General features: G+C 42.0%; 1 protein-coding gene across 3 annotated transcripts in view; it reads right to left on the reverse strand.

The window, feature by feature from the left end:
- The window catches only part of tmeff1a (transmembrane protein with EGF-like and two follistatin-like domains 1a), an 82,952-nt gene that overhangs the window by 12,391 nt on the left and 45,057 nt on the right, over positions 1-25,504 (reverse strand). For all 3 annotated transcript variants that reach the window (XM_071362624.1, XM_071362626.1, XM_071362625.1), the window contains exons 2-4: positions 7,370-7,479; positions 3,642-3,771; positions 1,145-1,171 (exon numbers count right to left, since the gene is read on the reverse strand). In XM_071362624.1, the coding sequence (XP_071218725.1) occupies positions 1,145-1,171; positions 3,642-3,771; positions 7,370-7,479 (267 nt within the window). The remainder of the gene's footprint in view (positions 1-1,144; positions 1,172-3,641; positions 3,772-7,369; positions 7,480-25,504) is intronic.

The raw sequence follows: 25,504 nt of genomic DNA on the forward strand, positions 1-25,504 counted from the left end.
TGCACGTCTATCCAGTCCTGTGCAGATGGTAGAGATATTGGGTCCCCAGTCACTGCTTTCCAATTAAAACCACATTAAACAACAAACGCTGCGGTCGCCACATGCAGATGGTCACAAAATGTCTCGATGGGCTTGGCATTTGTGCAAGTGAGGAGATACACTGTTCAAATATTACTGAGATACACTGTTCAAATATTACTGACAGGCTACAGATATGCTGTTGAAAACGGTGCTGATAGTCTACAGATGGTTTGTTGAGCATCTATAGCTTGTTGAAAATGATGATATATACTGTTGAGATGCTACTGAAACGCTAAAGACAATTGAAATGTTACTAATAGTCTATAGATGGACTATCCAAATAGTGTTACTGAAATATCAATGCCTCCATCAGGAGAAGTTAATGGGGCGAACGAACGGCCATTTTCTCTCAGACCATTATTCGGGACTTAATATTCCAGCTCGCTTACAGACTGTGTACAAAGCCGGGTGGTTCACTGGCTTGCGTAACCCCCATTCATAAATCATCCAAAAATCACCTTGAGTATTCATTAAAGGAATTTGTTGTGTACTGTCTGAAATGTATTCCGAGACAAACTCAGAGTTGGAAGCTTCAGAAGGAGGGAATAAGCAGGGGGATTTAAAGTTAAACTGCAATCTAAATAGGCATTTCCAGAAATGGCCGACAAACCAATTGTCACAGTCAAGGGACTGCATTAGCATTCAGCATGAACAGAATGGGAAATAAGTGGTTGGTGTATCAAGCCTGTGTACTTCCTAGGACTTGGTACACCCAAAATCTTCAAAAAGGGCTAAAAGTTAGAGGCAGTACGGAAGTTTATTTGCCAATTGTTTACCTCACATTTTACCTAAATGGTTCATATACACATATGACCGTCATACTTAACTTGTGAAACCGCACAATCCGTGGTTTTAGGTGTGCCCGATTTCTTGTCCAATGTGGTCATTTTGGGGCCTTTGAGGTATGCAAGTATGTTTCACTGATATATTTGCCTAAGTCACAGAACAAATGACTGTATGTGCAAATTATTTCAATGCTTTATCATATATTACATATGTAGTTATGAAACCATATCTGATGCATATGCTTAACACAGGATTAACCATAGAGTATACCACGTACCTCCGTCTCCAGAGCCGGAGCCAGTATCTGTGAAGACAGGAAAGACGTTGTCACAATTATAGTCCACACATGGTGTATGCCCTTCAAAAACACTGCTTCCCTATATTTCTTGGCATAGTGTTGTTGCATTAAGAAATGGACCCTGGCAACACATCTTGGCACAGTGGGCTTGAATTAAGAAATGGAAACATGCTTCCAAGATGTTGGCATGGTATTGTTGCATTAGGAGATGAATATTGGCTGCATCGTTTAATTAAAGTTCCCCACAGCTTTCTTTTACAGCACCTCTATCCAAATTCATAGTTCACGAAAAACAGAGGGACCGGACTTAAATTCTCTAGAAACGACCAAATATCAGCTTCAAGGTTTACTCAACCCAAAACCACAGCCCAGTCTTGACTGCAGAAACATTGACTGTAGTTCAATCTACCTCAATTGGGCCGACCAACCTGTGCTCCCGCACATTGGCTAACCCGGGCTATCTGCATTGTGTCCCGCCACCCCTCTTTTACGCTACTGCTACTCTCTGTTCATCATATATGCATAGTCACTTGAACCATATCTACATGTACATACTACCTCAATCAGCCCGACTAACCAGTGCCTGTATGTAGCCTCGCTACTGTTATTTTTCACTGTCTTTTTACTGTTGTTTTATTTCTTTACTTACCTATTGTTCACCTAATACCTTTTTTGCACTATTGGTTAGAGTCTGTTGTATTCGGCGGACGTGCCAAATAAACTTTGATTTGATCAAATCCATACTGCAGAAAAATGACTGTTCCACTGTAGGTAGCTAACATTTACTGAGTGAAAAACTTGATCCTAAGTAACATTGACACACTTCTTGGTGTGGGTTTGATACATTGTTTAACAACTCTTATACTGAATGCTAATTCTATTATGTAACCCAAACAATACGTTTTTTCCTATCCGAATTCTGACCCACCGTTGACTCTGACCAATTTTGGTACCAATTTTGACCCCCTGATCCCAGCAAATGTTTATTGCTTATCATAAACGATGTGTGATGTCTCCTCTATCCATGCCCCTTTTAATGTGTTCTTGGACAGTGGAGGGCAATCCTATTCATCCCGGCCTACACGGACACTACTGTAACTACTTTTACCACTACTGCAAAAAGTGCTTAGCCCTATTCCTGCATCCTAAATGGCACCCTTTTCCCTTTATAGAGCACTACTTCTGACCAGGGCCCATAGGGCTCTGGTCAAAAGTAGTGCACTAAATAGTGAATAGCGTGCCATTATCAGGGTCCTTAGTAGTCATGGGGTTGCCTCGGAAGTCGGCTCGTAGCCGCCAAACGCTTCAATGACAGAAAGCATGAATATAGGCAAGAGGAAATGGGACTAAGCAAGGAGAGAGGGGAAGGAAGCAGAGGGGAAGGAAGCAGAGGGGAAGGAAGCATAGGGGAAGGACGCAGAGGGCATATTGCGGCGCAGGAACGCTCGGTAAGTCGTAAAAAGAGTGCACTGCTGCGGTGCGTCACCAGGGAAACCACGCCACCGCCCCGAGAGATTGGGTTCACGACACGAGCTGGAAACTGTTGCTCAAAGTTTCTCACACGTTTGCTATGTGTGATGACAATGTGACCCCTGGCTGTCTTAGGGGATGTCTGTGATACTCGATGAGAAAACCTGTCTGTCTTAGTGTAGGCACAGGTGAACCAGTGACGTGTGTGTGTGTGTGAGTGTGTGTTTGTGTGTCTGTGGGCAATCTGTGCAGGGCTTTTGTTTCTGCCTCAGAATTGGCTTCTGGGTTAGACCTGGTGAACCAGTCAGATATTTCCTATTCAAAGCCATACCCCGATGAATGACAAGCAAATAACTAACACTTCCAAATACACCTATTCTGAAATTGTGATTTCGACAACAGGTATCCCCAACAGAACCAGCTGCTTTCCATCATTGTCTTCAATTGCTAATTGATGTAGACCTGAGAAACCAGGTGCGAGCGGGAATCTCAAACCAACCAGTGTAATCAATAAAGTATTGAGGAGAGTAGAAACCCTGTAGACACGGCAGCCCTTGAGGACTGGGATTGAGAAAACCTGGGTTGCGTTCAAATTCCCTACACTTCTCCCTGAAGTATGTGCTTGCTCACTCCCCCACATGGACGTCAAAGCTAATTGGATTGGCATCAGCTCGAACTAGTGCTGAAAGAGTTTCTACCACATTTCTTCCACCAGTCTGTTCCTTTTAAATCCACGAGGGGAGTGAAGGAGTGCACACATCGGGGTGACAGGTAGACAATCAGACTGCAGCCCTGAACAAGTCTACATCCATTGAACGTTATTGTAATAACATAAATCCAATTATTTGAACAGACATTTCCAGTCAAGTGAATGTTCTGTTCTGGGCTGTGATGGGTTGACCAGTGGACATATGAGTCAAATTGCTGTGGTCTGAAGGAATTTAGATTTTTTTTCCTTCAAGAAATGATATTTCTCTGATTGTAAAGTAGAAGTGGAAACACTCACCTGCAGTGCATGGCCCATCAGATGAGAGTGATATGAGCCTCTGCTGTTTGCAGGAGGCCTGTCTTTGGTAGCACTCATTCTGGTAGGTATCACCATTGGAGCCACATACAGGGATGTAGTTTTTGTGGCACTGAAATTCAAAGCAGAAAACAAAACAAAAAAGTGAGTGCGTCTACATAATGCAAAGAGGCAATATAAAAGTGCAGATACTTTCACAACAAGAAAACGTGAAATAGGTAGTATTCAGACCCCTTTCCATATTTTGTTGCGTCAGAGCCTTATAAAATAAAAAACAGAAATACCTTATTTACATAGGTATTCAGACCATTTGCTATGAGACTTGAAATTGAGCTCAGGTGCATCCTGTTTCCATTGATCATTCTTAAATGTTTCTACAACTTGATTGGAGTTCACCTGTGGTAAATTCAATTGATTGGACATGATTTGGAAAAGCACACACCTGTCTATATAAAAGGTCCCACAGTTGACAGTGCATGTCAGAGCAAAAACTAAGCCCTGAGGTCGAAGGAATTGTCCGTAGAGCTCCGAGACAGGATTGTGTCGAGGCACAGATCCGGAAAGGGTACCAAAAAATGTATGCAGCACTGAAGTTCCCCCACTCAGTGGCCTCCATCATTCTTAAATGGAAGAAGTTTGAAACCACCAAGACTCTTCCTAGAGCTGGCCGCCCGGCCAAACTGAGCAATCGGGGGAGAAGGGCCTTGGTCAGGGAGGTGGCCAAGAACCCGATGGTGACTCCAGAGTTCCTCTGTGGAGATAGGAGAACCTTCCAGAAGGACAACCATCTCTGCAGCACTCCACCAATAAGGCCTTTATGGTTGAGTGGCCAGACGGAAGCCACTCCTCAGTAAAAGGCACATGTCAGCCCGCTTGGAGTTTGCCAAAAGGCACCTAAAGGACTCAGACCATGAGAAACAAGATTCTCTGGTGTGATGAAACCAAGAATGAACTCTTTGGCCTGAATGCCAAGCGTCACGTCTGGAGGAATCCTGGCCCCATCCCTACGGTGAAGCATAGTGGTGGCAGGGACTGGGAGACTAGTCAGGATTGAGGGAAGCCCGGACTTGAACCCGATCGAACATCTCTGGAGAGACCTGAACATTTCTGTGCAGCAACGCTCCCCATCCAACCTGACAGAGCTTGAGAGGATCTGCAGAGAAGAAATGGGAGAAACTCCACAAATACAGGTGTGCCAAGCTTGTAGCGTCATACACAAGACTTGAGGCTGTAATCGTTGCCAAAGGTGCTTCAACAAAGTACTGAGTAAAGGGCCTGAAAACGTATGTAAATGTGATATTTCATTTTTTATTTTTTTTATACATTTCTAAAAAACAGTTTTTACTTTGTCATTTTGGGGTATTGTGTGTAAATTGATGAGGGAAAAAAACTATTTAATAAATTTTAGATTAAGGCTGTAATGTAACAAAATGTGGAAAAAGTCAAGGGGTCTGAATACTTTCCCGAATGCACTGTACATTCTAGTCATTTATCATTCATTATGAGGGAATGTCATGAATGGTTATAACCTATGTCATGTCGCATCTAGGAGGCTTCATAAAGGCTTTGCAGGCAAGGACTGATTGAAGACATACTCTAGGCTATTGCTCAGTCTCCCCATTAGACTATGTCTCTAAGGTATTACTATTATTATATTATATATATATACTATATATATATATATATATATAATTTGTAAGTCGCTCTGGATAAGAGCGTCTGCTAAATGACTTAAATGTAAATGTAAATGTATTCTGGTCTCTTCACACACACACCTGTCCTCCTTCTGTTGCAATTACAGTCACATTAGAGAGAAATATGGTGCCCTTCTCATTCAGCAACTCAGACTACAGAAAGCAACCTAGACTAGAGGGCGAAAACAACAGCACTCCTCTCCGAAGCTATACCAAGCACCGGGGGTGGGTAGTAACGCACAACAAGTAACGCTTTACATGTACTTAAGTCAGTTTGTGGAAAAACGAGTACTTTTCTAGTTACTCTCTGTGGGCTGTACTTGTACTCTTACTCAAGTATTTTCTGAAGAAAGTAACTTACCTTTTACTCTGTTACATTTTACCAAATCACTTCAGTTACATAGATTTATATTACTCTACTGTCGCTGTCAGATGAAAACCTAGTGACTGTTGTGATTATACATTTATTGACTCTCAGTTGTCCATCAAACCCTGTATCTCCACCACAGAGTTAAATTGCACATTAATTACCTTCTGCCTTTGTAATATTATATACTACAGTTCAAAAGTTTGGGGTCCCTTAGAAATGTCCTTGTTTTTGAAAGAAAAGTAAAAAATTTGTCCATTAAAATAACATCAAATTGATCAGAAATACGGTGTAGACATTGTTAATGTTGTAAATGACTATTGTAGCTGGAAACGGCTGATTTTTAATGGAATATCTACATAGGCGTGCAGAGGCCCATTATCAGCAACCATCACTCCTGTGTTCCAATGGCACGTTGTGTTAGCTAATCCAAGTTAATCATTTTAAAAGGTGAATTGATCATTAGAAAACCCTTTTTCAATTATGTTAGCACAGCTGAAAACTGCAATAAAACTGGCCTTTTTTAAGACTAGTTGAGTATCTGGAGCATCAGCATTTGTGGGTTTGATTACAGGCTCAAAATGGGCAGAAACAAAGAATTTCTTCTGAAACTCGTCAGTCTATTCTTGTTCTGAGAAATGAAGGCTATTCCATGTGAGAAATTGCCAAGAAACTGAAGATCTCGTACAACGCTATGTACTACTCCCTTCACAGAACAGAGCAAACTGGCTCTAACCAGAATAGAAAGAGGAGTGGGAGGCTCCGGTGCACAACTGAGCAAGAGGACAAGTACATTAGTGTCTAGGTTGAGAAACAGACGCCTCAAGTCCTCAACTGGCAGCTTCATTAAAAATAGTACCCGCAAAACACCAGTCTCAACGTCAACAGTGAAGAGATGCTGGCCTTCTAGGCAGAGTTCCTCTATCCATTGTCTGTGTTATTTTGCCCATTTTAATATTTTCTTTATATTGGCCAGTCAGATATTGCTTTTTCTTTGCAACTCTGCCTAGAAGGCCAGCATCCTGGAGTCGCCTCTTCACTGTTGACGTTGAGACTGGTGTTTTGCAGGTACTATTTAATGAAGCTGCCAGTTGAGGACTTGTGAGGCGTCTGTTTCTCAAACTAGACACTAATGTACTTGTCCTCTTGCTCAGTTTTGCACCGGGGCCTCCCACTCCTCTTTCTATTCTGCTTAGAGCCAGTTTGCGCTGTTCTGTGAAGGGAGTAACTGTGCTGGAGGACATCTGCAAGATGGTGCTAGCAGGCTTAAATAATGCATTTCAAGTCAATTGCACTAAGTTGTTATCTTTGTTTGCTGTCACATTTTACCATAAGGTGTAAAAAAATTACCGAACTAAATGTGTAACTAGTATAACTAGTTTTCTGACCGGATCCTTTTTACTCGAGTAGTTTCTTAAGAGGGCTACTTTTACATTTACTTGAGTAAATTACAATCTAAGTAACAGTACCTTCACTTAAATCCAGATTGTCAGTACTCTACCCACCTCTGCCAAGCATAATTTCTTCAACATAAAAGTAGACACACTGCAGGCTCGTGTTTTCCTACCTTGTCAGGACATTCTGATCCTGATAACGTAGGTAAACATGTACACACACACACAAAATATGGTAGAAACTACACCACATACCTGAAACTGGCACACACACTTCAGCGTGGCCCCGTCATCCCTACAGACACCTCCAAAACGGCAGCTGGAGTCGTCACACACTCGTAGGTCGCTCTTCTTCTCCGACAGATCTAGTAAGACAAAGAAGAAAAAAAGGTAATTCATTCATTTCGAATGTAGGCTACACATCTTTGTGCGTTCCAAATGGCACCCTATTCCCTATTTAGTGCACTACTTTGACCAAGTCCCATCCACTCAAAAAAATGTTGCATGAAAAACAACCCTATTTGGGTTATTTGGTAACCCAGCCCTGGGTAAATACTGGACAGAACACATGTTGGGTTATTTTGACCCAGTCAGTTGGGCTGCGTAAATAACCCAACATGACGTGTTCACTACTACCCAACATGTAGTGAATCTTTGTTTTCATTTCAACAATTTACTATCTGTGATGTTCTAGATGCTTTGCTTAAGATTGATGTAAAAAAAATTAAAATAAAATAATGTTTGATCCACTTTTACTGCAGCTCTCTGCCACCCTGACAGCTGAATCCTTTTACCTGATGATTAAATCTGGTACTATCCCCAAGGTTTGGAAGGCGGCCCATGTACTCCCCCTTCACAAAAGGTGGTGACCCTTGTGACCTAAATAATTATCGCCCTATTTCTTAACTTTCTTGCCTAGCTAAAATATTACAATCCTTGAATAATTCTCTGCTAAGATCTTTTTTTATTATCTTAGAAATGTATTATAAATGTAAATCAGTCGGGTTTTAGACCAGGTCATAGCATTATCTCTGTTGCATCTTACATTAGTTATAAATTATGTAGTTTCCTGTATGAATCTCCATTGACCTGTCAAAGGCTTTTGATACTGTTGATTACTCACTGCTAATTCAGAGGCGTTGTCATAGACCAGGCTGCATGTAATTAATTGACAGACACAACTCATTGTGTATCTGCTGATGCTGTTAAATAAGATTTCCTGGATATTACGAAAGGTGTCCCACACGGGTCGATTCCGGGTCCTGTAGTTGTTACGGTTCACATTAACAATACCACAGCCACTTCAAAGCAACACAGTTAACACATGGTAAGCCAAGTACATTGCTTTTGTTGGTTCTGGTAAGGAGTTCATTTGTCCCTTGGACTCCCCTCCCAGGTCTATACAGGTGTAATGGAGGGTATATGCAGGCATACGCGGTATACCCACGTATTTTCAGTGAGCATTGCGTATACTCACTTCTTAATCCCCAGGATGTGTAGCAAATTAGTCAAGTGGAAGTATATGCAGTTTCAATGAATAAGGCTGATTGAACAGATCAGTATGTTTAGCTTAAAATGTTGATCAACTATTATTTATTCAATTTTCAGCACAGCAATGTGCACACATGGTGGTAGGCCTAGAATGGTGCGAACGTTAAACATTTTGTGGGAAAAACACTGCTCTAAAATTCACACCGCACGTGCGAGCGGTTTCATGGACGGAGATGGAAGTATTTATTTGTGATTTAGAGAGGGAAGGGAGATCTAAAGATGCAACAATTATCGTTGCTAATATGACTGGGATAATGACTTTGGCCGCTAGACAATGAAAGAAAGCTGAAAGAATACCAATAGAACAGGAGAACACATATGAAGTCTTTATAAAAAATAATTGCCTCCACATTTCTATGGTGGGAATTTGGCTCTAGGCTACTTTGAAACAAGGTAAGAAATTATTCATAATACGAAGTAAATGTCCAGGTTTCAAACGATTAAGGAACAGGAAAAATATAGTAACGCTAATTATGGCCATGCTAATGATAACTGTCTTCTGGTAGATGGAAAGGCTTCCCCAGAAACCTTCTCAATTAAATGTTAACTAGTTACAAAGTAGCATTTGCCTACCTAGCAGAATGATATCAATTATTTGCATCAATCCAGTGGCCATTTGTTTTCCAAACTCCATCCCATGTGTTACAGAAACACCACTAACCAAACAACCGTGGTAGGTGCATGGGGCCTCATTTATAAACCGTATGTACGTATAAAATATACCGCAAAATATGCGTGCACCAGTTCACGCAAAAGTTGGTATTTAAAACAATTTTACTTGACGTGAGAATGGACTAACCTCCCCGCAAACCTTAGACCATGCGTACGCACATCTGCTAGTGGTTGAAATATTGTATTACAAGCTGGCAAGTATTTTGTACAAATCGGGGATATGATGAAAATCTTATTCATAAAAACAAAAAAACATTACTAACAAGAATGTAGCCATTTGCCATTACTGAGAAGAGTGAAAATATGTTTATTAGAATAGTATTTTCCTTGAAATAGGCATCTTAAAATTAGACATAGGAATTTGTTTCCTATTTATTTTATCTTCATAACCATTGCAGAATATATTCCTCACCTTTTCTGGCTGTGATGGGTTCATTTTCCCAAAGGAGCCATACAACAAATGACCATGTGCATCTCTCAGCCTAGTAAATAGGCTATATGTATCTCTAGTTTTGCGAGATCCTTAGCAGCATGGTTTATAATACTGGCATACAATCGAATTTAACAGCGTATCTTTGACATTGATGTAGGCCTATGTATCAAGTTTCAAGTATTTATTGTCACGTGCACAAGTACAGTGAAATGCCTTTCTTGCTTGCTCTTTCGCAACATTGCAGTAATGAACACCAGTAGTACTATAAAATTAAAACATTTAAAAGTCTAGTAGAACAAAAAACACACGTACTGTAATTGCATTTTTATTTAGTAGCCTGCCCTACAATGTGACAGAATTCATGGGCAGTCCATCATAGTTCGGTTGGTGGAAAAGTCGATATAAAATGTGTTGCTGACAGGTCCACAACAATTTGACATTGTTTTCTCGTTCAGAAACGAACAGTCCTTTTCCAGATAAATCATGGGCATTAATATGGAGTTCGTTCCCCCTTTTGCTGCTATAACAGCCTCCACTTTTCTGGGAAGGCTATCCACTAGATGTTGGAACATTGCTGTGGGGACTTGCTTCCATTCAGCCACAAGAGCATTAGTGAGGTCGAGCACTGATGTTGGGTGATTAGGCCTGGCTCGCAGTCATTTCAATTCATCCCAAAGATGTTCGATGGGGTTGCGGTCAAGGCTGTGTGCAGGCAGATCAAGTTCTTCCACACCGATCTCAACAAACCATTTCTGTATGGACCTCACTTTGTGCACGGGGACATTGTCAGGGTGAAACAGGAAAGGGCCTTCCGCCAATCTTTTGCCACAATGTTGGAAGCACATAATTGTCTAGAATGTCGCTGTATGCTGTAGCATTAAGATTTCCCTTCACTGGAACTAAGGGGCCTAACCCGAACCATGAAAAACAGCTCCAACCATTATTCCTCCTCCACCAAACTTTACAGTTGGCACTATGCATTGGGCCAGGTACCGTTTTCCTGGCATCTGCCAAACCTGGATTCATCTGTCGGACTGCCAGATGGTGAAGCATGATTCATCACTCCAGAGAAAGCGTTTCCACTCCTCCAGAGTCCAATGGCGGCTAGTTTTACACCACTGCAGCCGACGCCTGGCATTGCGAATGGTGATCTTAGGCTTGCGTGCGGCTGCTCGGCCTTGGAAACCCATTCCATGAAGTTCCCGACGAACAGTTATTGTGCTGACATTGCTTCCAGAGGCTGTTTGGAACTCGGTAGTGAGTGTTGCAACCGAGGACAGACGAGTTGTACTCGCTATGCGCTTCAGCACTTGGTGGTCCCTTTCTGTAAGCTTGTGTGGCCTACCACATTTGGCCATTGTTGATCCTAGATGTTTCCACTTCACAATAACAGCACTTACAGTTGACCAGGGCAGCACTAGCAGGGCAAAATTTGATGAATTGACTTGTTGGAAAGGTGGCATCCTATGACGGTGTTTGTCTATGGCTAATGTGCTCGATGTTATACGCCTGTCAGCAATGGGTGTGGCTGAAATAGCTGAATCCACTAATTCAAAGAGGTGTCCACATACTTTTGTATATATAGTGTATAAACCCAATGATCTATTGATAAACTAAATATTGAACAACAATTTGTCTAGACCTCAAAAGTCTCCTGATGTGGTTTAAGAATTGTTGTGGACTTAGAAAAACAACAGAATTGGATGTTCTATTTAAAGGTGTGAATTAAAATGGGACAATTCAGAAACCTGTGAATTTCTGACTCATTTATCCGTTTCAATAGCAGGTCTACAATTTGCCTACTTACACAGTACAGCTTGGGTTAGCCTGACTGTGAAATACCCAATATGGGATTAATCATTTTAGGTCATTCAAGAGTGTGTCACAAGCTCGGTTTCCATGCAATCATGCGAATATTCAAAAATCAGCATGACGAAAATATGCTCAGTTTCTCACCAGCGGTGTCTCCACCTAATGGACTTCTTGCGGATAAAAATCAGAGCGTGATGACGTAGTGCACACAAAATGTACTTTTTCGCTTAAGATTTCATGTCCTGAATAAAAATCTAAAGTTCAATGTGCTTGCGTCGCATTTTCAACTCTACCGATAGTTTTGTCTCAAACTGTTGCGTTAAATAGCAAATGTGCCGACTCTAGTCTTGGCACTTGTGCTCTAGCCAACAGCTGGCAGATACAGTGCAGGCAGGCTGTGCTGGTAAACTAGTCTACATAAGGAGAATATTATGGATAAGTCCGAATATTTTTATTTGTCAAACAGCAGTTAATTATCAATCATCATGTCACCAGAATAAGACCCTCAATATTTTTTGGAAAGGAGCATCAATCACCGGGCACTTTCACCACCCTGCGAAGTGCATCATCATTTATTTCATTTGTAGCCTAATAAACTGCATGGTTTCCCGAGTCATAATGGGAGGCCCACACACCATATCATCGCGTGACTCCAAGTTTACTTCGACATGACCGTTATTATATCAATATTTGCGCATTTCCACCACCATTTCTCACTGAATTAATTTTACATACACACAAAGACCCCACCATGTCGAACGAACAAATATCTGTCTGCATTTATAAAATTGTACCGAAATGACCGGTTTCCATCACAGCTTTCCGGCTTTAAAAACAATATATGGTATGACCTGACACGCATAAAAACTGTGGATGTAAAAGGGGTTAGTGTTTCTCATAGAATTTTTCACACAGGGCGCCTTTCCTTTAGAAGGCGGGGCGTTTGGGAAATGCTTGTCAAAATGAGAGTATTCCCTCTTCTCCAGGCACCACTACACCACTGCTTCTATAGTAATGATAGGGCCGGTGACTACAAAAATGTGCAGAGTACCTAAATTAGCGACGTTTAGCAACAAACTCAGCAGAGATCAAAGGGAGGAAATCTGCACAAAATTATGTAGCGGTAGCAGTGTATTACTCAGTCATGCCTCTGTATGTGTCACACACCATGCCTGAGTGGGCTTTGAAGAGCCATGTTATGGTCTGTAATTACCACTTTTGGACCAGCCTAGACTAGCTAACGACTATCTGCGCTAACCAGACCAGGCTTTCAATGCTGCTCCCAGAACGAGACACAAAAACACAGTGCTACTGTGTTAGTGAGTAAGACTACACTATGTCTACATTTCAAGTCGACCCAAAGGCCTAACCCTATGCCATGTCTAGCCCCTCATGTAGATCTGAAATTATTTGATACATTTAAGCGATATTTGCATCACCTTGCCCATAATCTCTTGGACAGACGCACGTAATATAAATGGTATCGTAGCATCTGTCAACAGACTGTGGGATGCGGCAGCTAACAATGAACTTTGTTCCTGTGCCCTGATTTCTTGTCACTGATCATTTGGGGGGGGGGGGGGGAAATCGCGATTTCACAGGTGCTTGCATCTTTCAAATTTAGCCCAATGTCACGGCCGTCGTAAGGAGGAGACCAAGGCGTGGTAAGCGTACATTCTTCTTTATTAAAAGAACGAACACTGAACAAAACGAACAAAATAACAAAACGTGAAGCTAATATGGATAGTGCAGACAGGCAACTAAACATAGATCAAGAACTCACAAAACCAAAAGGGGAAATGGCAACCTAAATATGATCCCCAATCAGAGACAACGATAAACAGCTGCCTCTGATTGGGAACCAATTCAGGTCACCATAGACATACATATACCTAGATTTACCAAAACCCCTAGACATACACAAAACCCTAGACAACACAAAACAAGCATACCCACTCTCGTCACACCCTGACCTAACCGAAATAATAAAGAAAACAGAGATAACTAAGGTCAGGGCGTGACACCCAAAGACTTGCCCGAAACCTGGAAAGAAGCTACCACCCAGCGTGGAGCTACCACCCAGCGTCCGTAGTATCTTTTCTAACACATCTCCCCCAGAATTTAATTGAGCATCTGACACAATTACACACGATTTTACTTATGAGTTTCCAAGATTACCTTGCCCTAGACTGGGTGGAATGTGTCCCCTTATTGCTTATACCTATCCAATTGTTTGGAATCTACAGTTCTACATGTAGAACCCTTTCCACATTATTTTGGAACCCTTTTTTATAAGAGTGTAGTAGGGGCTTGGGGTTGATTTAGAAATCAGAATGACGACAGCCTTAGATGCGCAAAGTAAACTCAGCTTTCCAGGAACGACAAGCTGGTGTGTAAGTAAACTGGTGCATAAGTAATGCACACGTAATGTAAAACATGTCCCCATTTTATTTGTTAATCTCACAGAGTCTAACTCTTCATCTCAAATAGCAACCCGTTTCCCTACATATTGCAGTACTTTTGACCAGAAACGTATTTGCCCTGGTCAAACGTATTGCACTTTATAGGGAATAGGGTGCCATTTGTGTCCTAAGTTAGAGAAGCTGCTGTCTGGGCTTACCGACCACATAGACAGAGAACCATGTAAGATATTCCAATGTTAAACCCATTGGAATGGATAACGCCTTGCATATATTGTACAAAATGTCTTGTTCCAGAACTTTCTAGAAGATGGTTGCATATCTAAATCGTTTATCTTCGTCTCAGCATTGCAGTTCTTGAACAAACCGTTATACCTTCGACCTACTACCTACCGTACCCTGTTCCAAGGCACTTAAATATTCTATCTTTGCTATTCACCTTGGATTCACCTGGTCAGTCTATGTCAATGTTTTGTACACTCAGTGTATAGGCCTTGTCTCCTGTACTAGAAATAGTGTTACTTAGCCACACTTATCTTTCCAGACTGAGCCAAATGAGACAATTTCATAGAGCTTCAAAGAGATACACGTTGCTTAAGCGAACCTCTCCCGACCAGCACAAAATTGTCTGATTTGTATCTTTTCTCGTTTGACTACGCGACGTTACTTCTGACCGGTTGTCGACGTCATAGCAAGGCGGAGAGGAGCAGAAAGAGGAGTGCGTTGAGGTGGCCAGGACCCTGAACCGTCTGTGTAGTTTAATTTGTTCCGGGGAGGGGCTGTCAACAACAGCTGTTTACGGCAGCTGTCCACTGCTGGCCGGCTTCAATCTCTCATTGTTTCCTTCCTTCCGCTGGCTAGTGTGCCTTTCATGGCTAATTAAGCCAAGCCATCGCCCCATCCATCAGGGTAGATTGTGCCTGGTGCGGTTGAGGAGGAAGCATGTGTGTCTGAGTTTGAGTGTATTTGGGAGTAAACATTTCAGTTGCAGGCATTTGTGTGCTTAACTTAATATACATAGACGTCAAATGTATCTATTAACAGAGATTTCTGCGTATATCTGTGTGGGTGCTTGTTTACAACAGAGCACTGTGTATCTATTTGATATTTTCCCTGGAATATAGGCTATATATTCCAAGAAACTCACTAGAAATTTGTGATTTTTTAATAGATTTTTTATATACAGTTATATATATCACAATATTATTTTTGGACGATATTATATCTATATTTGACTCCAAGTATCGATTTGTACCTGCACCAAACACCTGTATTTTTCATCCTATAGCTTGTTCTCCATCTTTAAAAAACACTTTTTAAATAGTTTTTACAGCACTTTTATTTCTCTGACTGATCAAAACTCATTTTCTCACGTTCTATCGTATTTCTGCAGAAGAAATAGTGATCAATATGTTTGGAGTATCAAATCGCAATACAACTGCAGAATCGAATCAGAATACATATAGAATCGTTAGATTTTTTTTTAAATTGTGAGAATCGCAATACATATCGTATTGGCACCTAAGTATAATGATAATATTGTACAGTGAGGTCCCTGGCATTTCCCAGCCCTACTAGAAATGCAACATCATTCCTTATTCAGCCAGAACTGGAGAGAACTCAGTGGTCCGTGTCTGTCTGGGCCGAGCGCAGATCAACCTCTGTCTCAAATCCCCCCCGCTTGCCTGAGTCGTCATGCCCACCTAGCGGTCTGTCTCCTGGGTCGTTATCTATGCCGGGCCCCCCTGACTCCAGGCTAGTAGACGTCAATACTTCAACTCCTGTCTGGTAGACTGGGGCCTACACTTCACTGGTTTTCCTCAGCTCAGACAGAAAGGGTCTTTTAGCTTTTAACCCTTTCAGCTTGAAACTGTTTTTCGGCTTGAAACACCAGGATTAAAGGTTCGATTCCAGCTGTGGCCACCCATATGAAAATGTATGCACAGATGACTAAGTTGCTTAGGATAAAAGCGTCTTCTTAATGGCAAATATGATATATTATGATACTGAATTCAGACCATTCTTATTCATCGCCATTCATAGTTGGACATAAATATGTTTTGAATGTATATTTAGACTTTGCTCAAGGATGGCTCAAAGTGTCTATGGATTCCTCCCTGTTGTGTTGAACATTGTCAGATCAAATGGAATATTGTGTAGGGAGCCTCGCCTCTTCGCTTTACAGTTTAATCATGGACAAACCTCCATTCCCCTTCACTCCTTGCAAGCCAGCACATTTCCAAAGGAGAACCTTGGATGTTTGACATTGTGCACAACTTGACAGTTGAGTAGCATTCGTACTCGTGAAAAAGAGATAGGTGCTGCCCTCAAATACATACAATCACGTGAGCATGTACACATAGAAACACACACAAACACAGACATGCACACAACACAGAACTCATGGCAGAAGTAAAACGGTTTTCATTTCATAGCAAAACCTTTTCAAGGACGATTGTATCATATTGATATTGTCTAAACGCAACGGGAGACTGTAGGGAGCGTCTGCGATGCCATTCTCTGAAAAGAAACACGAGAGGGGGGCGCTGAGCAATGCATGTAAAATGTCACCATCAGAAATACATTATAGGGACTTAATACCCAAACAGCTATTGATTTCATAAATAATAAATATACACTACAGGTCAAGTTTTAGAACACCTCCTCATTCAAGGGTTTTTCTTTATTTTTACTATTATACATTGTAGAATAATAGTGAAGACGTCAAAACTATGAAATCACTCATATTGAATCATGTAGTAACCCAAAAAATGATCCAAATATATTTTATATATGGGATTCTTAAAATAGCCACCCGTTGCCGTGATGACAGCTTTGCACACTCTTGGCATTAGGTCCACAACAGGAAAGGAAGACTCAGAGTTACCTCTGCTGCAGAGGATAAGTTCATTAGAGTTACCAGCCTCAGAAATTAAAGCCCAAATAAATGCTTCACAGAGTTCAAGTAACAGACACATCTCAACATGAACTGTTCAGAGGAGACTGCGTGAATCAGGTCACACTACTAAAGGACACCAATAATAAGAAGAGACTTGCTTGGGCCAAGAAACACGAGCAATGGACATTAGACTGGTAGATATTTGTCCTTTGGTCTAGAGTCCAAATTGGAGATTTTTGGTTCTGTGTGGGTGAAAAGATGATCTCCGCATGTGTATTTCCCACTGTAAAGCATGGAGGAGGAGGTGTTATGGTGTGGGGGTGCTTTGCTGGTGACACTGTCTGTGATTTATTTAGAATTCAAGGCACACAGCATTCTGCAGCGATACACCATCCCATCTGGTTTGGGCTTAGTGGGATTAACATTTGTTTTTCAACAGGACAATGACCCAACACACCTCCAGGCTGTGTAAGGGCTATTTGACCAAGGAGAGTGATGGAGTGCTGCATCAGATGATCTGGCATTCACAATCCCCCAACCTCAACCAAATTGAGATGGTTTGGGATGAGTCGGACCGCAGAGTGAAGGAAAAGCAGCCAACAAGTGCTCAGCATATGTGAGAACTCCTTCAAGACTGTTGGAAAAGCATTCCAGGTGAAGCTGGTTGAGAGAATGCCAAGAGTGTGCAAAGCAGTCATCAAGGCAAAGGGTGGCTATTTGAAGAATCTCAAATATAAAATATATTTTGATTTGTTGAACACTTTTTTGGTTACTACATGATTCCATGTGTTAGTTCATCATGTTGATGTCTTCAATATTATTATACAACATAGAAAATAGTAAAAATAAAGAAAAACCCTTGAATGAGTAGGTGTTCTAAAAGTTTTGACCAGTAGTGTGTGTATGTGTGTATATATATATATAATGGTTTTGTTATATTAGTCTTCTGTGACACACAGCAAAAAGAGGCTTTCCCAATCACATAATCAGTGAAAACCACTTTAAACTGCTATCCTACTACATACAGTCTTTCACATTTTAAATGTAAGTGCAGCAGGACGACTGCTGGGTTTGTCTAATTACTTCATTTGAATAACAGGCTCTGGCTCGGAAGCACAGTCTCCACCTGCCACCCGGGTAGCTGAGCGATAGCCGGTCTCTTTTCAGACCCTTGACCCGAGATTTATAGAGGGACACATCTAATCTCCCATCCCCCACTAACACACACGAACATGTAAAACAGACACGCACACGCTCACATGCAGTGTGTAGATGCACACACAAAGCAGACATCACACACCATGCAGAGTGCAGACAGACACACACACAATCGTTCATTGCCATTCACTGCTGGGTTGATTAGGTGACTTCCTGGATGACTTCCTTGAGGGCTTAAACCCACTTCATCCCCTCCACGCACGCACGCACGCCCTTTGCAAATGCTTTGGCTTGGGTCTTGAGCAAGGAAGTCCACATGGAGTAGTTGTTTAAGGTGTAAACACTAGTGTAGAACACAGGTATGTTGTAATTAAGCCTCAATTACTAAGATTGTTATACTGGAAGTGTAGAATCGCGAAACCTTTATTTCTACTTCCATTGTCAACGACAGACATTGTTCAGCCCCTGACTCACTTTCAGGGGTGTGAATATTTACAAGGACTTTATATCTTCCTCTGCAAAACATGCTCAAAAACAAAATGTTGATAATGAGGAAACCGTTGTTTTGAACCAAATCAAGACAATGCCACCTTAGAGAAGCTGCTTTACAAATTGATGAACAATGAGGAGCGAAATGTGATTGTCTATTGTTTTCTATTGTCTATTGTCTGTTGTTTTCGAGACCAAAAAAAGCTTGACCTCAAAAGAAAGATTAGTTAGCACTTTTGTTTACCATCCTCTAAAAAGCCTTTCGCTGTTCCCTTCACACCACGAGCAAAAGTGCCTGATTTTGGTTTTTGAATAAAACATGATATTTTCCATTTTTCACTCTGAGTCTTTTTTGGGCCCATTTGCTACAGGCAACACAGAAAAATGCACCAACCATGACAAAATGGAACATCGATTTGGGCAATTTTTTACATGGTAAAATTAGACTCGTATTGTCCGTAGCTTTTTTCTCTCTCTTGTCTCTGTGTGACAAAGGATAATCTTGGAGACTTTAAGGTAAATGGGTACAAACATTGTGTTACAATGCTTCCAAGAGCTTTACATGGTACTTTGGCTTGATAAGAGTTCCTGAACATTTACGGCATCAGTGTTTTACAATGTGCTGTAGTCATGCACTCTGAAATGTCTACAATCACCCTCAGACAATTAGTGTAATATGAATTTACCTATTCCGAAATGTTTCATGTCATACAGTGTTGGTATATGGTAAATCAACATTTTATGCCATGTCATTTCAAGGAATAGGAATAGAGCAACGCAATAGATTCATCCACCTTGGAATTCATTAGGCTAGATGAATAAATATTGAACAAATCCAAGATGGCTCCCTCAGGAAGAACCCCCTCTCCTGCAGACAGAAGGCTTTGCTTATTACAGTGCGGGCCTGTTTGCCAAGTCATCCCAGTGATCCGCGACTCCTGTGGAGGTGTCTAAATGAGTGTGTCTCTTTCTATACTAAGTGTGCAGACAGCACAGGTGAAGGAGAACGTGTCTGTCTTTCTACGAGGTGAGCACAAACGTGGGATGCTAGAAGATTGGCTTGTGTGGCACAGACCTCTCGTACTGCTTTTGACCTCGGTCGAATCAACGTCAAATACCAAGTAAACAGTTCTCTTTCAGTCAAAACAGCTTTGAAATGTCAAATGCCCAAAGTGTCAAATGCCCAATTTAAAGCAACAGATGTAGCCTACATGTCATCAAAGTGTGGACCACCAATACTTTTTTTTATTTTTTACAAACAACCATGCAAATCCATTCCAAAAAAGTGTTCACATTCAAATAGCACTTGATTTCTAAGATATATCTGGAGTGCTCAAGGAATGACGTTCCATGAGCAATATTACTTGATTTGAAGCAATACATACTTTGTTTACAGTCTCATAACATGACAATTGCCTAAATAACACAACATGAAACCACAGGCATCAGAAACCTAAGCTTCTGTCAGGAGGTCTATGTGTAGCTGGTGTATAGGAGTCAGGCGCAGGACAGCAGAGATGAGTAAATAAACGTATTTGACTCAACATATAATAAATGCAATACAAAAACAGAGCCCACAATAACGGACCTTCCTACATAGAAACAATCACTCACAAACAAACGTGGGGGAACAGAGGGTTAAATAATGAACAGGTAATTGGGGGATTGCAACCAGGTGTGTAAGACAAAGACAAAACAAATGGAAAATGAAAAGTGGACCGGCGATGGCTAGAAGGCCGGTGACGTCGACCGCCGAACGCCGCCCGAACAAGGAGAGGGACCGACTTCGGCGGAAGTCGTGACTGCTTCAGTCAAAGACAATGCAATGGGACTTTAGTTTGGGACTTTAGTCAAATAAGTTCAGCTTCAGCTTCAAAACACCAAAGCCAAGGCGGTGCCTCTGTCAAAACAAATCCAAATTCCAATCCCACAGCCTGGTTTACAACTAAAAAGCACAACCAAATGACTTTTGCCATGTCAACTGAACGCAACCTGAGAGGATACTGTGCAGATACAGTAAATGTTACAATTTCCTGCTTACCAAAGGTGGATCTATTTTCTATTTTGAAACAAATATAATTGAAATATAATGCCAGCGAGTAACTAGAGGACACATAGGTAAGAGAAACTGTATATGCTTGCAATATAAATTGGCAACTGTAAACTTTTGTAATGACTAAGAATTCATTATTATTTTGATAAGTGCACGTTCATAGTTTGGGTCAAAATAGCAGAGCCTTGTTAACCTTCCTACCTTAACCTACTGTACCTAACTTAACCCTCATCCAAAGTTGACATTTCTAAACTTTAAAGGAGAAAACTCACCAGACCGATTGTCGTTCTGTACACTAGGGGGGCGGTTCGTCCGCTTGCTGTCGGCGCGGTGTGTTATAGGGACCACTGGGCGACTGACGAATGTCATTGTCGCCCGTTTCTACATGTAGAGTCGGTTTGCACTCGGTTTAGAGGTGCTAAGTACTCTCAGCCTGCAATCATACCGGTCTGTCCGTGCCGTAAATAAACGTATTGCCCTCCAGCACTCCAGCACTCCAGTTTGCACTGAATTCAACATTCAGAAACATTCACCAAATAGAAAACTGACATTGCAATCTGTGTTTCACACTAAACTCCAGTATACTTTCTTCCTTTGGTGGACAGCAAACCCCACACTCCTGAAGAAAAAACTATATTGTGATTGTGTCCTCTTGCTTCAAAGAGGCATGAATATCTATCCCAGCACACGGTTACAAAGGAGGAGGGGACAGAAATTTTACAGGGGGAGGGATGAAATAACTAACTAAAACCACAGAGAAAGAGCAGGAGCTTCTCAGCAGGCGGCGAAGGAACAGGGGGATGAAGAGCCTGACGCGATGAAAGATTTAAGTGCTGGGGGAATTCAAAGGCTGAGTGACCCCAGGCCTTTCAGCCTGTAAGCTGCACGCAAGCGCTGTTGGTGTGAGTGTGAGAGAGAAGAGAGAAGAGAGAGAGAAAGAGGGAGGGGGGTGAGACAGAGGGGTAGAGGGAGAGCAAGAGAGATGGAGAGAGATGGAAAGAGATGTAATGTGAGAGAGAGAAACACAACTTTTGACACCAATTGACTCAACAACAAAAAATCCAATCACTTCAGGACTAAAATGTTTTATTTTCCAGTCCTCAAATAGACAAACATTTGAAACAGCCACCATCCCTCACAAACTGTTAGAGGAGAAGAAGACAGAGCGAAAGAGAGCGAGGCATCATGCAGTGCCCTCAATGGGTGTTCTTTCCAGAGGTTTCCATCTGTCTGTGTAAACAAGACAAAAGACCCAGTGGCCTTTTCAGAAGCACAACAAGAACCTCTCGAGGAGGACCATCTGCCACCTCAGGGTTTGGGAGAGCCTGGATGGACGAGGCCCTCAATCAGGGAGAGCCAACCAAAGATCCACTCCATACTGCGATTCCCCTCCATTCAGCCAATGTGTGTCTCCTCACACAATCAACACAAGTAATACACTGTATTCAGTCTTTGCTTCACTTTACAGTCCACCGACCCCCCTGCCATGTTCCGGGTTAAGGCAAACCTCTGACCCCAGCCAGTGCAGATAACCTCAGATAAACCGTGGTGAGGGTAGGCTAGGTCTACATAGAAAATTAAAGGCAGTAGCAAAAACAATGGTGTGTCCCCCCAGGGTCGGTCCTAGGCCTCCTAGTTTTCCTGAGTGACTAACGGCTAATGTACTGTATACGTCAGATCCTAAAAGGCAACACAAGTATTGTTGAGACCATTTGTATCTTCAAATGGTCCAGTTTCCTGACATTGTTCAGACTGTCCAAGTTTTGGCCATTGTTCCGGTATTTGAGATGCTTTCAGATCTTTGAGGCGTTCATATATGCCGTTTAGATTGATTTTCTTTGAGTTACTTCCCACTGGCCAAAAACGGTTTGAATCAACATTGCTTCAACATAATTTGTCAGCACATTGTGACGTGGAATATATGTGTAAAATACATCGGATTTGCAAAAGTCATCAATCTTATTGATTAACATCTCAAATAAATATTACCCAATTGTCCATGCTGAAATGGCATGGTGTGCCCAGTGGGTTGAAATCACACTGAAATGGCTCCATACAATCATGGCTATATTTTGTTTTCCAGATTCAGTGACGTTTGCTGCCTCGTGTTAGATTCTCCATTTCAGTTGCAACACATCGAACAAGAGAGTTCATTTAACGATTACTGAAACTACCTAGTATTCACACCCTCTCAGCCTATCCCTGGATCCATCTGCCAGAAACGGCAGACCTAAATGTAGGGAATAGCCAAGCAAAACCACTCTGATATCCCATGTCCTTATTTATCCATTAATCTGATGGATTTCACCTCCTCCCTACCTGGATGTGTCTGCTGGTTCCGCTCCTGATGAAATGAGACCTACTGGCAGAGACTCCCAAACCTCTCCCTATGGACCAGCCAACATCCTCTAATGCGGCCTGCCCTGCCTCCCTCTCTCCGCCTCCTCTGTCTCCCTGCCAGACATGCAAACACTCAAACGCAGACTTGGACAGGTATACATGGGCAAACATAGAGATGTACAAACATATGACAAACACATTTTTTCTTGCTCTCTCTCTCACAGACACACACCCTTGCTCTCTCTCACAGACACACACCCTTGCTCTCTCGCCCCCTCTCTCTCTCACACACACCCTAAAGACAGGGTAAGAAAGACTTCGCCTCCAGAGGCATCAGACTTGGCAGTGTAGCCTTTGGTGCAGCTGGGAGGCCAATACAACTGGGAAATGGCGTGGTCACCAATTGGACACCAACCAGCCTACTATCAATCTCCGGCCCCATGTCAACAACCCCATGTCAACATCCATAATCCCTTCCCCCTGCCATTGGTGTAACTATATGCATTATTACTGTACTACAATTCAATACAGTTTGTTTGGTCTCCCAATGATATCTGCCATTCAGCCACTGAGTGAACACTGCAGTCTCTATATGTTGCACTGCCTTTCTAGATCGCCACAAAACTGTCCTTCCTTATAGTGGTTCGTTCTGGAAGTTGCTTTTGTCTTAAAGTGGGGCATGGAGCTCAAAGAGGCTTCATAAATGTCTGTTTTGAAAGTCAATGGAAAGGGCTTTTGTCTTCTCTCAGGCAGTTCTCACAGTCCCTCATGAAGAGTGTTAATATCCTCTCTGCATGTTCTTATTGTTTATGGGAGCCTTATGGGAGAGACTGGAAGGGAGCACAGCAACCACCACTAACATGCAGAATGCCAGAGATGAAATGACAAGCAATGCAGATTTTGCCACACATCCTCTAACCCTAGTGAATAGTCTATAACTCTAGTAGATTGTCTTCATATTCATTTCATTTCATTTGCCTGTGTCTGTCCTCAAATGTAACTAGTTGTCACAGTCTGTACATCCCTCCACCATCTTACTGCAGTCTTTGAGCGTGCCTTCTCCCGATCCATGCAATCGCATAAATCTCAAAGTGAGCGTGTTACGGAGGAGGGAAATTCTCGCCCATTATTGATTTAAAGCAGAGACCCAACCGATTCAAGTGCTGTTCGATTTGATTTTACTACTTCTTGTGACAAGCGACATCACTCTCTTCTGTAACACTAAACAGATTTAGCGGTGAGTATTGCCCCTCCGCAGATCCACAAGACTGCACAATTTGCTGCTGCAATCGGAGCCGGAAAAGCAGAACAAGAGAGGCAGCATTTGCGAGTGAGTTACAGTGATAAACAACAATAAAGTAGGTGATGTAAAACTACATTTTAAAGGTACATCAATTTCTGCGATGCAGTGATGTAGGCCTACCACTGAATCACAAATACATCCATAAAACAAATCAGTATTTATTGTAAGGCCTGTACGATCAAAGTACCCATTTAGCAGATACTCTTATCCAGAGCAACTTACAGGGGTAATTAGGGTTAGGTGCCTTGCTCAAGAGCAAATCAACAGATTTTTCACCAAGTCGGCTCAGGGATTCAAACCAGCAACCTTTCGGTTACTGGCCTAATGCTCTTAACCGCTAGGCTACACCACAAGATTATCACAATCAGGAAAAAAATACAATAATATATATAATGATAATATGGCCAGAATGTTTGCGCAATATGTGATATTTTCTACCTGTCTATAGCACGAGACACTTTTTGAGGCAAAACCCTTTCTGCTCTGCTGGTACATGGAATGCTGTTGAATGAATTTGGCCAAGGACTCAGTGATACGAGAATAATCAGGCCCTCATTACAATTCTGGGCACACACACAAGAGGACGCCCAACTTGATGCATTCTACTTAACATAGGCCCATTCTATCTAGCATATTCTAAATTCTGCTTCCTTTAGCTGTGTAAGAGGAGATGGCAGATCCGACTGCCGCTGTTCAAGGGACCGACAGGGCCATCCTTCTTGTGCTTCTTTTGTCTATCCACAATCAATGGGAAGGAAAGCTAAAACCCCAACCCAATGCCTCTAATGACTGCATAACAGACCCTACAGCCAATATGAGCTGCTTTGGACGGGTCAATATTAGAGAGGAAAGAAACAAAAGCCTGCCATAGATCAGGGGTTCCAAAGCTTTTTGGGTAAGGGGACCCCTTTTGTGATAGCAAATTCATCAGGGACCTTTCAAAATCAGAATACAACTCGACTTTAGAATGCGCTAAAAATAGCACACAAGGAGTTTTACTATGACTGCTGCAGCACCTGGCTGGACAAACCAGGGCCTCTATTCAATCTGTATCGCTGAAGCATTACAGATTGCGTGACAGAAATGTAAAGGTAATTTCCTGATTGAGCCGACGTATGCAGCGTTTACCGTGAATGAGGTGTCCATTCCCTTTAAATTTCAGTAGCGCTGGACTTCCGCAATATGGATTGAATAGAGCCCCAAGTCTCAGGCCCTGGGAAAGAACATCTTAAAGGCCCCCATCTTCAAATCGGAGAGACT

The sequence above is a fragment of the Salvelinus alpinus genome, chromosome 23 (assembly GCF_045679555.1).
Source record: "Salvelinus alpinus chromosome 23, SLU_Salpinus.1, whole genome shotgun sequence".
In the NCBI taxonomy this organism is placed as follows: Eukaryota; Metazoa; Chordata; class Actinopteri; order Salmoniformes; family Salmonidae; genus Salvelinus; species Salvelinus alpinus.